The 16,362-nt window shown below is 34.3% G+C and overlaps 1 protein-coding gene across 1 annotated transcript; it reads left to right on the forward strand.

Moving 5' to 3' along the window:
* The first annotated feature begins 7,538 nt into the window (after positions 1–7,538).
* Positions 7,539–9,610, forward strand: LOC102807214 (monocarboxylate transporter 9-like). Its single transcript, XM_085498254.1, has 4 exons — positions 7,539–7,743; positions 8,551–8,694; positions 8,972–9,205; positions 9,561–9,610. The coding sequence occupies exons 1-4, from the start codon at positions 7,539–7,541 to the stop codon at positions 9,608–9,610; spliced, it is 633 nt and encodes a 210-aa protein (XP_085354380.1).
* Positions 9,611–16,362: the final 6,752 nt, after the last annotated feature.

The following is a 16,362-nucleotide window of genomic DNA, read 5'->3' on the forward strand; positions in this document are numbered from 1 at the left end:
TGTGTTCAATTTACCGTGAACGTCACAGAAACGATAACAAATCTCACACTACAAGTAACATCCCGTGTAGCGTTGATGAATACCTCAACTTTGATGAACGTATACCGACTGAAGCAACGTATGACGGCGAGTGGGAGCAACAGATTGTTGAGAATTTTATTGCAGACAAAGAAAACCATGAATCTACAGACAATGATGACAACGACAGTCAAATTATTGACCCCCACGACGACCATGACTTGACGCATGTCTATGTGCTAGACATTTTGACAAGATTACAAAACTTCGCAATAAACAAAGACTCCAGCTACTGTACAGATATCCAAAATTTCATAATTCGAACGAACAAAATCGTTGAAAAAAGATGTTCTTTAAAGCAGTCAAAACTTGATGTTTTTTTTTTACATCTGCATAAATTATGATAATTACATGTAGCTCACGTAAACTTACGTTCTGATGTCATTCAAAATGGACGCCTTCAGTTACGAAATGCGATAATTACCCGGTTTGTTCCAACAGTTATTTTAATGTTTATTGATTTCATGTACATACCATAATATTCTTGTCTTGTGTGGTAAATTATTTTATTGAAACAATACAATAAATGTAAATACATGTACATGTACAAATGTATAATCACCAGAGGCAAACTGCAGTGTCTTTCATTTGTCTCGTGTTTAAAGCACATGTAATTGTTGTTTCAATAGAAGTTTCGCCCACCCTGAATAAACCGACTCCCTCTGAAAATCGACCATAGATCCCAGTCCCAATCATGCTCGGTTTTGACAGGTTCTACTGTATATAAAAAAATTTGAACAGAAACTAAATCTTTTCAACAACAAAATCAGCAAAATGTTTGACAAAATGTAATGAAAATCTGCAAATAGAAATTGCCAAAAGGGACTTCATAAATACATTTTACCAATGATTTATAAGTTCATGGTGTGCAACTCAAAATAATTGTGATATGTGATATATCAAGGATTTGTATAGACTTGCATACACTCTAGTTTGTTTGTTGGTATGTTTTCAATAAAATAAAATATTAAAAAATATTATGCGAGTGAGTAAAGGGCGAAAGACGGGTTACCGCGAAACAAACAAAAGACTTGTGTCCATAGTAGATGCCCCAAGCGACACTGGTGATGGTTGTAACCAGTCTGGGGTACAGAATCGAGACAAATGTTTGTTTATGAAAATTGAACTCCAATTTTGTCGTTAGTGGAATATTAATAAGCCTGTCAATCATTGCATCACGGAATGAACCCCAGACCGGTGACAATCATCACCGGTATTGCTAGAGGGCGTCTACAAGGGACAAAAGTCTCTTGTATGTTTTGCAGTAACCCGGCTTTCACCATTAACACACATAATATTTTTAGTATATCATTTTATTGAAAAAATACCAAAAAACAAAACAAACGAGAGACTGTACAATGCTTAGAAATGTTTGATAGAATACATGAGTAAGGTTATCGCCATAACACGAACCATATCTTTCACAGACTCATTCAGGAAATGAACGTATGTTTTTCGATTTTGTGATTATATTTGTATCTTTATCGCACATCACACCAGTATTACATATCCTCTCCTATAAATCCTTGATATTATGAGGTTATGACCTGATATCACTTGTGAATAGAGCTGGTTGATACGAGTGACGTCATTGGCTAGATAATACAGCCCATGACGCCACAAGTATCAACCAGCTCTACGAACAAAGGATATCAGGTGATAACCTTTTTATCACATGACCAACGTTGAGTGTCAAAAAGACAGAGAAATCGTATTTTTTAGGAACTTCTCTGTGGCCATCGATGTTTTTCGATAATCGGCTGAATATTACCCTTCTTTTAGATGTCTTCCCAAAATAAACAGTGTGCGGTTCGAACACACATAAAACTATGACTTTTAACGTGAATATCGTGACGTTTACCGTACCATATCAGCAGTGATCTTTCATGATAAATGCCACAACTGTGAACGATATGCACCATGGCCATGTGATTGCAAAGCAAATCATATCACTCAGACTGTTAGAATGGTAAGCAGGTGAGAGAATTTTGTATGGAGGTCTATGTCTAAGAATTACTTACTCATTAATAACGACGTCTTCTTGTACGGCAGATACCAAGGGTATATTTTCATTTGTCTACAAATGAGAAATACATACATTTAGTATGTTAACATGTACAAGGAGATGCCATACTATTACCATGGCAATCACACTATGTAATGATTATTAAATGTACATGTAGTGGAATCAAAATTTAATGTTTCAGTGTTTATGTTATGTGTGCTCGGGAATAAAAAATACTGCTGCGTTTTTCGGATGTTTACAAAATTCACATTTTGCACTACATGCATTCTAATCAAAGAAACCAGCTGCCCAGAAAACATAGATTAATATTTTATTTACTTCTCCTGCTTTTCAGTGATTTCATATTCTTTTGTTTATTGTTGTTGTCTACTTGTTGCTAATAATATTTATTGTATTTTTTTATACTTTATTGTACCTCATTTAGTTAAGATCCTATTAAGAATATGACTTCAAGTCATTCATACATTCTGTCTGAAAACTGAATTACCGACACCTTAATATTGAAACTTACCGAGGTCATAGTTGTGATATTTTCATCTTCACTGTCATCAAATACAGAGGAACACGTCCAGAGATGATCACGTAATTCCCGGACAAGGACTTCTTGATTGCAACCTCTACATATTTCTTTTAAGGACGAACTTTCTGCTAGTTGTTCAATTGGTTCAGTGCTAAGTGTCGTTTGGATTGGTCGAATGTAGATTTTTGCTTGGGATCCCATGTGCGCCTTTAATTCACTGACAGACCACGATCGACAGTTGACTAAAGTCAACTCACGGCAATGCGGTATACACTGCATCAGTTCGAATCCACCACAGTTACGTAATTGTGGGAAACCTTCAGACTCGTCCGATATTTTTTGTATTACACTTTCTTCGTCATCATCGGCCAAAAACTGTATTTTTTTCGACCCCAATCCCGCTCTGTGAAGTACTTGCCTTTCAGTTACTGACGGGGCTCTTCAATGACGACGTCCTACTTGCAAGGCAAATGAAGTGACTAGTCCACGTTCTACGACGAGCGGCACTGGATTGGACGCGTTTCCTTTTCTGGCCACGGGCGTTAGATGACCCCGAGGAGGAAGAGGTACTTGGCGAGAATAAGGATGCACGCTCTAATGCAATTTCAGCAGCGCCATGTCGACGTGCACTGGTGCTCGGTGTGTCGTCTTTTTTGTTGACAATTTCGCTTACCATCTCACGTAACCGAACCTGATCGCCCATCTTACTCACCCCAAGTCGAATTAACTGACCATCAGTTAAATTTGGCACGGTGTGTATATCTATCCGTTCATCCCTGAAACGCTGTGTTAGGTTTCCTAATCCCAGCCTCAGCATAACAGTTTCAATCTCTCGATCACGATCTCGGTAATCTACTTGTGCCGCCGACATTTTAGAAATCACGTGTAAACGCCCTCTGTGTTGGATTACAAACCGAATTGCATTTTGGGATGATGTGTATAATAACGAGTAAGCAGTGTATAATAACGAGTATACAGTGTATAATAACGAGTATGCAGTGTATAATAACGAGTATACAGTGTATAATAACGAGTATACAGTGTATAATAACGAGTAAGCAGTGTATAATAACGAGTATACAGTGTATAATAACGAGTACACAGTGTATAATAACGAGTATACAGTGTATAATAACGAGTAAGCGGTGTATAATAACGAATATGCAGTGTATAATAACGAGTATACAGTGTATAATAACGAGTATGCAGTGTATAATAACGAGTATGCAGTGTATAATAACGAATATGCAGTGTATAATAACGAGTATACAGTGTATAATAACGAGTATACAGTGTATAATAACGAGTAAGCGATGTATAATAACGAGTATACAGTGTATAATAACGAGTATACAGTGTATAATAACGAGTATACAGTGTATAATAACAGGTTTGCAGTTTCTAATAACGAGTACGCAGTGTATAATAACGAGTATGCAATGTATAATAACGAGTATACAGTGTATAATAACGAGTATACAGTGTATAATAACAGGTTTGCAGTTTGTAATAACGGGTATGCAGTGTATAATAACGAATGTGCAGTGTATAATAACGAGTATGCAGTGTATAATAACGAGTATGCAGTGTATAATAACGAGTATGCACTGTATATTAACAAGTAAGCACTGTATAATATAGACTATACACTGTATAATAACGAGTATCCACTGTATAACAACGATTATGCAGTGTATAATGATATATATCCACATAAGACAGTTTTGGCGTGCCATAAAAATGAGAGCGACCAACTGCGATTCGTGTTTTAGGACAAAAAGACAGATACGGTAAAATACAATCCAGCATTATTACCTTTGTGACATGATCATATTTATCTATTGTTTCTCCTTTGGTCTGTCTACAAGCTGTTCAATGGCTTGCAGACAAACCATTTCGTGTGACTTTAAAGGGAAAACTTCCAATCCTAGGGATTGCACCAAAGAATCATGGAACACTATTGTTTATGTTGTTTACAAAGTTAATCTATCTTTTTTTATCCATTGTCATTTTAATCCAAAAAGTAAATTTGTTGTGAGATTTAGGCTTAACTGGAAGTGCCCCTTTAACTAATCTTAGGATATAAGTAAGTGTTAATGGTTAATTATGTAAATGAGCTAATTAAAATAATGAATTGTTGGCAAATCGCCATACGTACAATAACACTGCACTGCATTTATGAACTCAACTTTCTGAAGAAAATTGTTTTTATCTGTTAACCAAAACAGAAAATTTGATGTTGCCCGTAACTGTTAATAAAAGTTCGAGTTACTAAATGTGGACGTTCAACAAAAACAAAAAGATAGGTTGCCTGTAACTCGAAGTTCTGTTAACTGTTAATTGAACATCGAGTTACAATTTGTGCGTGGTTTTGCAAAAGTGGTCGTGGTTTCTGAAATATGGGCGTGGTCATTTTTGTAACTCCCCCCAGGAAGAACACGTGCGATAGACCACAGGGAGTTGGACAAACTTATGTATTTTAATAAATTATTAAATAATTAAATGTTATATAACTTTTCTTTTACACCCCCTTCCTGGTATCGAAATATATTTTACTATAATAGGGCGTGTCTACATCGCGCGTTAAAATTTGCATATAACATTAGCGCGTAACAAAGATTGTGATAAAGGAAAGAGTGGTATAATCAAAAATCAGTGATTACTTGAAATCGATACCAGGAAGGATAGACTAATGAACTGCAACACTACAATAATAATGAGCGACGAATGCTCTGCTACATTCCCAATTTGTTTGCTTAATGATAAATCCTTTTACTAATATGATTTGTACAAACTCCTGATCTAATCATGTTAAAATACTTTAGTTTAGTGTCAGAACCACTTTTTTTTAAATTCAATCTTAAAAAGAATTATCATATACAACAATACAATAGTAAGGCCAAATACAGTAATGCGGACGACTGTAAACTTTTAATTTACTTGGAATGAACACGCCGCAAAATTATTCTCATCACCACTCATCTCATCTTGTACATTTTCATTTGCTGAGCAGATTTAACACATCAAATCCTTAGGGGCTCGATTTTTACAGAACTCATGTCGTTCAATTGGAAGGTTGCAATTCTCAATCACCCACTGCTTAAAGGGCGGTAGTCGTGTGCGAAGTTTGTCTTGATTAATATTGATTTTCCACAATTTAATGCACTCTTCTAATGAAAATCACGAGTATGCTACACCGAGTATGTACCTGGGTGCAACGTGCAATAGTTACGCCGGTTACTCATTCGATACCTTCCAATCACCAAATAAATTATCTAGTTAAAGTTTGGTAACGTCTCAGTTTGTACTCGTTTGTCTTAGCAACAGCCAAACTCGCCATCTTTGTTTATATGAGTTCCAAATCCCGCGCATGCGTGGCGCGACGACCAACGCCCTTTAATAGTCAGCACACATTTGTCAGGAACTAAGGGAACTAGGGATTGTGAACTAAATTGAACTTCGCGCGAAAACAAAGCAATATCCACGCAATTATGACGCCGGTTGTAAATCAAGAGTAGACCATTTCGTGTGTTTAAACCAACGTAGCTTCGGTGACATTTATCCGTGGAACCAGTCAAGAAGAGACATCCTACGACATACGCCACCGGACAGAGTATTAATATGTGAGTTTCCTTGTGACGCACACCATAGGAAGAAGTGTTAAAGGGCTGAGAACTTCACCCGCCTCTTGTTTGATATAGGACTCATAGCGACGTACGCAACGCGTGTAAAATACATTGTTTAATACATGAAATTTGAACACGCTCAGCATGACGACCACCGCCCTTCCATGCTTATCAATAACCAAAAACCTCCACGAACTTGAACGTTACTAGTATATTGGTATGTTAGTCGTGTAAGCTTTAAATAGGACTTTGATCCGAAATTTCCAATGGGTCACAGGTCACATTCCTGTGGTGTGTTGTAAACAGACATATTGTTAGTCGGCATCGCAAAGAATAACAATGTTTCTCGTCAAACTGAATCGTTTTTTCTACTTCTTCCTTCGTCTTTTTGCTTGCTAAAATATTATCGGTAAACAATTACTCGACAGTTCCCATCACTTTATCAACAGAGGGCGCTGGTCAGTGATATCATTTTATTCAGACCTCAGGGTAGTACTATCTCACAGTTTTTTTTTTTAAATAGCATTTTATTTAATAATATCAATCATTCGTAGGCATAAAGCTGAACTGTAATTAACAAATATTACAGATCAAAAGGACTATCATTTCACAAAAGAAAAATTAACATATATAATCTCAAAAATATATATACTTGTAGAATACTTTATTTTTGCTGTTTTGTATGGAATTTATTTTCACTGATTTTTGATGAGTTGAATGTAAAACATAGGAAAAAATGTATATTCACTGGATTTTATTTTCACTGAATCATCCCTTCGGCGAAAATAGCGAAACAAATTCCATGCGAAAATAAAGTATTCTACAGTAATGATGTAAATTGGTGGATCAGTCACATTTGTTTAAAATATTGATTAAACACGGTATTTACGTTACATTACGTTACGCTTGCAACACCGTGTAGTTTGTACGATTAATGTTTTTGAGGGGTAACCAATCATGGTTTCCATGTACACGCGGCATTGCAACCTTTTTACATCTACTTTGATGCAAAGTATTAAGATTTGTTAAAGCTAAAGTTTTGTAATCATATATGTTATAATGCATAAATATATATACAATATAATATATAAATACACAATTATACTTAAATGAGACCCCAATCAGTTCATGTATGGTGTGCTGCAGTACCGTAATTTTGCACATGTAATATACGTCGACATATCAAACACATCTACTTTTACTGATATTACTGGAATATTTGAATTTGGCATAAAGCAAGTATTATTCATCTGTACAGTAGCGCTTTCTAACACTTGAGCGTGGTTAAATGGGACGCCTCAAAGAATCAGACCCTCCCGATGGTGGATGGGGATGGGTTATTGTATTCAGCGCATTTACAATCCAGATGATTGTGAATGGGTCACAACTTACCACTGGTTTACTCTATGTGTCTCTGAAGAACTATTTTAACGAATCGGCTACTACTACTGCATGGGTACTTTCACTTTCAACGGCTTTAATGCAGATGTCAGGTAGGATACACGTTTAACTGAATTCCCTAATTGTTTTGTATTCTAGAACTAATAGTATAAAAAATGATTCACACATGGAAGGTAGGTCCTACTATTATTGGTATATTATTTCAACATTATTTGCACCTTTTCATCGTATCATTCCTTGATATACTATTAATTGTATGTAATTTGCATTGCTTTAGTAATAATGTCTATAAGTCTTTCCAACAATATCTACGATGATACTTGTAATTATTTCCTTGAATACGCATTGTTTTGAGTTTACATGTGTATTTGGAAATTCTTAGCTTGTTGCAATATTAGAAGTTAACTCGAAAAAAACTCGTATCTAAACACGATGTTGTTCGTGATGGTTTCAGCGTATATTAGGACTTTGATATGACGTCAGATTACATATAGGAGTAGATATATTGTTATTATCAATTGTCATATTTTCTAGAATAATCCACTCAACATGACAAATCATACAACCCTAAATAAATATTATTGCAACAATAAATACTTGGCCAAAATCGCAAAAATCTGATAACTAAATCATTTTAATAAGATAATATCAGTTTTGTTTTTGAATAAGATTATCTCAAGTCTGTAAGTATGTTCAGGTTGTATTATGAAGTAGAGAAAACTAATATTGAATTTTATAAATATATTATATTCAAATATAATATTATATGCAATTATATGCAAATGATATTCTAAATAAGTGAAAATTTAAATTATTGACCTAAATCTGTTGTGATCGTGTCACAAATTCTGCCACTATAATACTGTTAATGTTGTGATTTCTTTCCTTTTCTAACACAGGTCCTCTTGGAACCTATATTGCTAACAAATTTGGAATACGACCTACCGTTATTATTGGAGGCGCAGTTTCAACTGCAGGTTTTTTGCTGAGTTCATTTGCACCAAACGTTTACTATCTGTATTTTACCCATGGCATAGTTGCGAGTAAGTGCGCCCTCTATGTATGTTACTATACATACTACAGGTTAATAATAAAACTGGGATTTTAAAAATGTTAAATTAATTCCAAACTAGTCTCGAGCTCTATAGTAATTTCCAAACAAAGACTTCTGTGGTTCATATATCATCTATATCTTCTGTCTAGTTTGTGGAGCTTTCACTATTGTCAAATTGACGCCTAGAGAGAGAATTTGGTCAAAAATAATCATCCAATAGCCATATACAATTTAGTGTTAAATTTAACAGTTTTCATCTCTTTCAGGCATTGGGCATGGACTTTGTTTTGGACAAAGCCTGGCAATTCTTCCTTATTATTTTGAGAAGCGTTTCCCGATAGCAAGCTCACTCACCAGTTCTGGAACATGTGTTGGGCTTATTGTATATTCATTACTCTACCAGGTTTTCCTTGAGATATATGGATGGAAAGGAACTTACCTTCTGGTATCAGCTCTGAACGCTCACCTCATACTATGTGGCGTGCTGTTCAGACCAATACGTAAAAGTCGCCGGAAATCAAGACATAGCATTCGAGCGTCTGATGACACAACATATACTATGAGAAACTCACTTTGTCGCAGACAATATGAATCAATCGGCTGTAACCTCTTTTGTGAAAATAAGCTCTTTACTCTGCATGCAGTTGCAAATTTTCTTGGAAACATTGCTTATATAATATCCACACTACTCTTTGTCGCTTGCGCTATTGATAAGGGGCTACCATCCTTAAGAGCGGCGTCTTTGGGAACAATTATTGGATTAAGTGCGTTAGTGTCGAGATTCAGCCACGGTTTTGTTGCCAATCTACGCATTGTGGATGATCGATATGTTGTTGTGTTTATTGTGCTCATTAGGGGACTGGCATTTATGTTTGTGCCAATGGCAAACACGTACAGCTTCCTAGCTGTATTGGCTGTTATTTTGGGCATCACTGTAGGCGTATATACCCCAGCTGTATGGATATTCCTGAAAACACTTGTTGGTGCGGAAAACTATGCAGCGGGGGTTGGGTTTGTGATATTCGCATTTGGATGCGCTGGACTTGTGGCGCCAAGTATTGGCGGTAAGTACATGTATGCATATGACTTGTATGAGTAACATATGAAATGAGATACAGTAATTTATGTGTGTGTCCTGGTGATATGAAATGGTTCCGACCGAATTTATAAACAGTCCTAAATACTTCTGTTTTTAATTTGTAAACTACAAACTACAAACTACGAAAAATAATTTTACATTTCCAGTGTGTTATTCGACAACACCAACATACAATCAGTGAGGCTGACTTAGAGTTATCTAATGTTGTATGATGTTATGCTCACATCTTGAATCTTATTTATAGTACCCATGTATTTTTTATTTTATATATTTAATTCTATTTTTACCATATTTGTTTAGTTATATTGTTTTATGCATCTCAATTTGTTATATTTCGACTACCCTGTGAACTTTCATACTTACCAAATAATAATTAAATATAAAAACTTGTATTTATTTATTTATTTATTTATTTATTTATTTATTTATTTATTTATTTATTTATTTATTTATTTATTTATTTATTTATTTATTTATTTATTTATTTATTTATTTATTTATTTATTTATTTATTTATTTATTTATTTATTTAGGTGCACTGTTTGACAAGACTGGCAATTTTAACACATTGTTTTATTTGACCGGTGCTATAGCTATCCTGGGTGCAATTTTACATCTTATTGTGGCACTTCTATCAAGAAAGCAGGAGGTAAAAGAAAAGAGAAGAACAAAAGAAACACTTGAAGATGATTCACCAGAAATGTTAGCTGTTATGGATTCTCAATAACCTTTTCTTGAACTTATAAGACTTACTAAACCACGAGAATTATTTGCTTATAATTACCTGCGCGCTGCTTCGTGTTTGCTTTCAGTTCCATCGCTTACCTAATTACAAATATTTGTGGTAACTATATTACGAGACTTGGTGACTAAAATTAGAAGTTACTGGGGTTCAAGACATCTGACATTCACTTGGGCGTGAAGTTTTAACTTCTGTTACTTTTGATCCTGCCCAACTGGTGTTTATTATGACGTCAAAGTATTATTGAGACTACCATAACAATACAAACAATATAAATATAATATCACATATATTATACCAACGTGTTTCAGATACCAATACGCTATGTTTATCAAAACACATATCTTTATAATGTAATAAAATGCATTTTCGTATCTGTGAAAGAGAAAGAAATTTACCCTAATGCATCTAGACAAGATTGTTATGTCAGATATGTTCACATCCCACCATAAATTAAAACGGTATCCTAAGCAATTAGTATTATCATCTACATCAGAGATGTGTAGTAATACTAAAACTTTTTGAATTCATTTAATATGTAATAAAATTGAATTATTTTCAAACTAATTTAAGTCCATGTGTATCATGCAGCGAAGGTATTACGAAGGCGTACGATGTGGCCAGACGTAAATTCCAGTAGTTTTGTATATAGTCTTATTATTATTATTATTATACGCCAACTTTGCCATTCTATACTTTAACAATGGCTAGACTGTGAATGCATTATAATCAGCTATACGATAAGCATAAGTCACATCTTATCATACCATTGCCATGACAACACATTAGTCAATACAGTTTTATCATTATAATCACAGTTACTAGAAGTAATCGTGTTACAATCTAACGTGTATTTTTATTGGGTAGTTTTTATTTGGGTAGACATTCAAGTCCGATGTGTATCTCCCGCATGACCCAATTTTTGGGTATAAATAAATGGCGATCCGCTCCGATACACATTACAACACAGATACTGATATGCTTCATGTGCACCAAGGACAGGAACCACACATTGACCACACACAAGCGTAATACCCTTTTCTTTATTTCACTGATGGCGGGGGGGGGGGGGGTAACCAACCAGGCGAGTCAAGTATTCCTGATGTTTGTGTGAACATGCTGACTGTATGCCAGGGTATGTATCTTTATGTAGCAGTGGACTGATACTGAACAGGTGCTAAACTTCACTTACCTAGAACTCAAATGTTTCTTTCTTTTTTTTATCTCAATTCATCCGGTGAAGAAAAATAGGTTTCTAAAATTTCATTTATGAAAGTTCCCCCGATATGCAAACATGGAAACCTATTTTCAATATTACGACAAAATATTTAGGCAATATCGCCTCCACAAGCTGTGCATGTGCCGCCAACGCACCTATTGCTTCTGTTCTAAATGTTTGAAATATTTTTCTTTTTTCTGCTAATTTGGTCTAGCTATAAATTTAAAAACGTTTGACCTAATGATCTAATAGTGAAGTATAGTAATATGAAGTTTGATGTAATTCAATTCTGGAAATATCTGAGAAGTTCGTGGTTTTTAAATTTACCTTTTTTGTGGAAAAACACGATGTGTGTTTAGTTGGGTTTTGGTACAAATGTTCACCAGACCAGGAAGACGGAAACTTTAGAAGGAAAGGCGATTCAATAGTTTTTAATTGAACTTTTAATTAGTAACGGAAATTTTGGAGATAGAAAACACTATATTTCGAGAATTACATTTTACCTCTGGATATTCGATGTTCAGATACCTCACGACAGGTAGTTATATTGTGTGTGTATATTTTTGATTGTGCAAGTTGCAGGTTTTATGTATATGTATTCGGAAATTTCCAATGTTTCCTTGTATGGAAGCTGTATCTTCATATGATGGGAACTGTGGGAGTTATGTGGTTGATGGTATTAATATATGTATAATTATATATACATATGAAAAAGACAAATTCATCATATTAGTATTAATTAAACAATAATTAATCCGATATTATTTTGAAGGAATTTAGAAAATTGATCGTTTGACTGGATTCCCTACATTAGTGAATAGTTTTTTTTTTAGATTGTTCATGTAGTTCTGCATCAAAGCTGAACTTAAGATAACCAGGAACTGCTCATTTCGCGTGATTCTCAACGATGTGAGTTGCCTAGTAACCTAAATTACTAAATATAGGTTAAAAAGAATTAGTGTTAGGTTTGTAATAATGGTCATGGGAAAAGGCTTTCAGATGTGGTGTATTACATGTAAAACAAAAGTTTCGTTATAACTCACCTGGTTCTGACATGTGGTATTTTTTTCAGTACTTTATTTCGTTATTGTAATTAAGTAGGCGTGGCACATTGATGTTTTAAAAAATTCTGTCAGAAATTGCTGAGATATATTGTATATTTGACGATTTCGAGTAACATTAGATAAATATTATGACTATTTGTATGTATATTATGGATATATATTATGAATGGTTGTATTTCACAGGTGTGGGCGTACTAATAAAAACTGGCATGCACATTTATGGTTCAACGTCATTTTAACTTTCCTTTCTTCATGCAGTTTATTAGCTCAATAAATGCGTTACTAATGTTATTTTACAGATTAGTAAATATGTTTTGTCTGCTTTGTTTAAATGTCATAACATAGGAAATGATGTTACTCGTGCTGTCTTAATGCTGTAACTCTTGTTACAATATAATAATACTTAACTCAATTAACGCTTTATTAATTTTAATTTATCAATTTTGATGCATAATTTTTTTGTTCAAATGACAGGATGGAATAAAAAACGAGAAGCTCCGAACATGCTCTCTTAGTTCCGTTTACACATAACCCCTAATCATGTCCATAACGTACTCACACACAAAGTTTCCATTTATAAACCTGATTTCTCAAATAAACGCCAAAGTATTGTCTGATACGAATACAATATCATTGATGTATAATAAATTGTTTTTATTTTAGTGTTGGTTATGTTACGTCCATATCTAATTCCCAGATATTTGTTAAATATACACATTTATTACTACTGGATAGTGTACATGTGGATGGAGAGACTTGCTTTTTCACTACATTGTGCATATGGGAAATGGATTTCCTGGTCACGTGTCCTTATTATTTATGTTCATATTTTATTCCCATAAGTTTTTACTATTACTTGGAATTAAAATATTTTAATTTTGCCGAAAAAGGGTATGTTCCTAGTGAACATTAAGATATCTATAGCAACATGGTTCAACAACTGTAAGTTATAAATTTGTTCTGACAGAATTATTGACTTATGTAATGTAAATATCAAAGATAAAACTATTATAGTACATGACTTTCTAACCCCCAAGCAATTTACTGAACAAACTAATGAAATATGCTTTTTAAAATCTGACCTGGCCATATTACATTAAAACATCAATCCGAAGTGGTTTATTTAACATACATACAGTGGTCATAGCAACGTAAATTTTTTGTTGTAACATCAAGGATATATACTCTACTAAAAAGTTGTTGATGCTTTTAAATTTGTTGTGTGACATTTATGAACATATTGAAGTTTCAACATTTTTTGATGATCATATGGTTAGGGTGGTGGATTAAAAAAAATTAAGTGCTATATTTATTTCAGTCGTGGGAGGGGGCAGTTAGTTTTATTATAGCGTCATAGATATATGTTTTACAAATATCACGAATAAAAAGTATAGCATGTCACATGACTTTTTGTCTTATAATTAATTTTGTACAAAAAATGGCATTAAATGTTTCTGAATCTTCTTTTCGTAAACTACTAATCCCAATAATTTTATTATGTTGCTTGTATGTAAATGCTACATTGTACTTGAGACATTGTGTGGATATTAGTCACATGGTTTGGCTGCAATTCTGGATTTAAGAAAACCGGGAAGATTTCCGTTTTGTTTAGAAAAGGGTGTCTTCTTAGTAACAAGTAACATTTACACCAGAATGCTGACAAATTTGATCGTCATTTTTGACAAATGTGCTTGTAATATCACCGATAAAAAATCTAACATGTCATATTTTCGTGCCATGACTAATTGTCATAAAATAGCATGAACTGTTTCTATTTTATAAACACATTGTTATGAAATTTGATATATAGCATGATTATAAGTGCATCTTGAATTTAAAAAACAATCGAAAGTACTCTGTTTCACACAATATTTCTCAACTAACAATTCCAATTGTACAAAATGCATTAAATTTTGGGAATAATTTAACAATTGGTCATTTTGTGATATTGTTTGACTATTTTTATAGGAGCATTGTTGTATCACAACTGGTAGCTATAACACTTCGTTTTACCTAATTGATATGTTGTAAATTTAAAAAGCAACTTTAAAATCAAAAGACAGATAGTCGAAGACGAATATGGAGAAGATGCGAACGAGATTGTTGATTTACAGAAAGTATCCGAATTATTAGGACAGCCAATCTGCAAACTCGCTAGCGAATTGGCTAACTGCTTTGGTTTTTACTAAATGGTTGGCTTTCGAATCTCGCTGGCGCCGTCATGAGGTCACGCCCACAATCACAGGTTTTTATCATGAAAATAAATTATGCAACTGTTAAAAATGAACTACGTTTGCTGCATATCCGTTATAACCAGAGTAGTTTGGTCGAAACGTCTCGTACATAACATAACTAAGACATGTTTTACGTGACTGTCATGAATTAGTTTTCGCTTATCTGTTGACCGACTTGATTAGCTGATTACTAGAGAATGGCTGTGTCATGTTTGTCATCATTTAGGCTCATGCGAGGTCCTGGACGGAACTCGACTCAGTGATTTGAAACTAATTACGATATAACCGTTTAATTTAATGATTAATCAAAAGATATGACGTGTCCAGTACTTAGTGTGATTGGCTGAGTGTGTGAAGACCACGCCTTGGAGTCTTTTAACTGCTTTGTAATTGGTTAAGGTTTTGGAAGTGAATAAAGTTGTTTTAGTTGGTCTTGGCGAGATCACCACGAGAGACGCAGTCTTGGGTCAGCCTTGCGATAGTTTTGGGGACTTTTCCCCAGGGCGCTGTGTCTTATAGAGTACTCGACTGACCGAATAAAGACGAGAGTTGATACGTATTTCGTTGTGGGTGTCTATTTGACTGTAAAGCTTAAGTGACTTTCCCGGTCCCTACCTCAAGGGGACGCGATATAGAGACCAGACAATATTCCCCGCTGTCACCTGTGGAGAACCCATAGGAGAAGAATTTCCCCCTCATATGACTATAATACTTAAAATTTACATTGCGAGTCAGTGTCTCTAACAGCCACGGAAGAGCTGCTAAGAGCGAGCTAGATAAAATAAAATCAGCTCAGTTTTAGCAAAAACGTTGATCTGAAATTACTTGGAAAATTAACAAAATAATGATCTGAAATAAAGGACGGCTATTTTTAAAATCTTACCTGTGTGTATCGTACTTCTAATGCTATGAAATAAGAACAACCATTTGGCGGTGTCATTGTCCATTACTTACCAATGTTCATGGTCAAGAAACGCATCTCCAGTACAGTGAGCCAATCAGTGTGTTGTATATCTCATTGAATGTTATCTTTCTTTCAGGCAATTCACGCATGTTTAATTGATTTCTGTATTTTATATGATTTTTAAAATTTAGACGAAGTGGACATAATTTCTCACTTGATCAACATGTTTTTTTAAACAAACTGAAGAAATGCAGATTTGTTTTGTGAAAAAAACAAAGGTAGATGTTGGACATCGTTGATCCATCTTGTAAAATACAAGGCTAGATAATGAATCAAAGTGATCTATACGAGTACTTTATTAACAGATAACACTGAAAAACACAACGCAAGGAATT

The sequence above is a fragment of the Saccoglossus kowalevskii genome, chromosome 4 (assembly GCF_978046115.1).
Source record: "Saccoglossus kowalevskii chromosome 4, keSacKowa6.1, whole genome shotgun sequence".
In the NCBI taxonomy this organism is placed as follows: domain Eukaryota; kingdom Metazoa; phylum Hemichordata; class Enteropneusta; family Harrimaniidae; genus Saccoglossus; species Saccoglossus kowalevskii.

Bases quoted from the DNA above. Each gene is read 5' to 3' on its own strand.
- LOC102807214 (XM_085498254.1), top strand. From the start codon at position 7,539: ATGGGACGCCTCAAAGAATCAGACCCTCCCGATGGTGGATGGGGATGG. The intron at 8,695-8,971 runs GTAAGTGCGCCC...CATCTCTTTCAG, and splicing joins TACCCATGGCATAGTTGCGA to GCATTGGGCATGGACTTTGT. The intron at 9,206-9,560 runs GTAAAAGTCGCC...TGTGCTCATTAG, and splicing joins CGTGCTGTTCAGACCAATAC to GGGACTGGCATTTATGTTTG.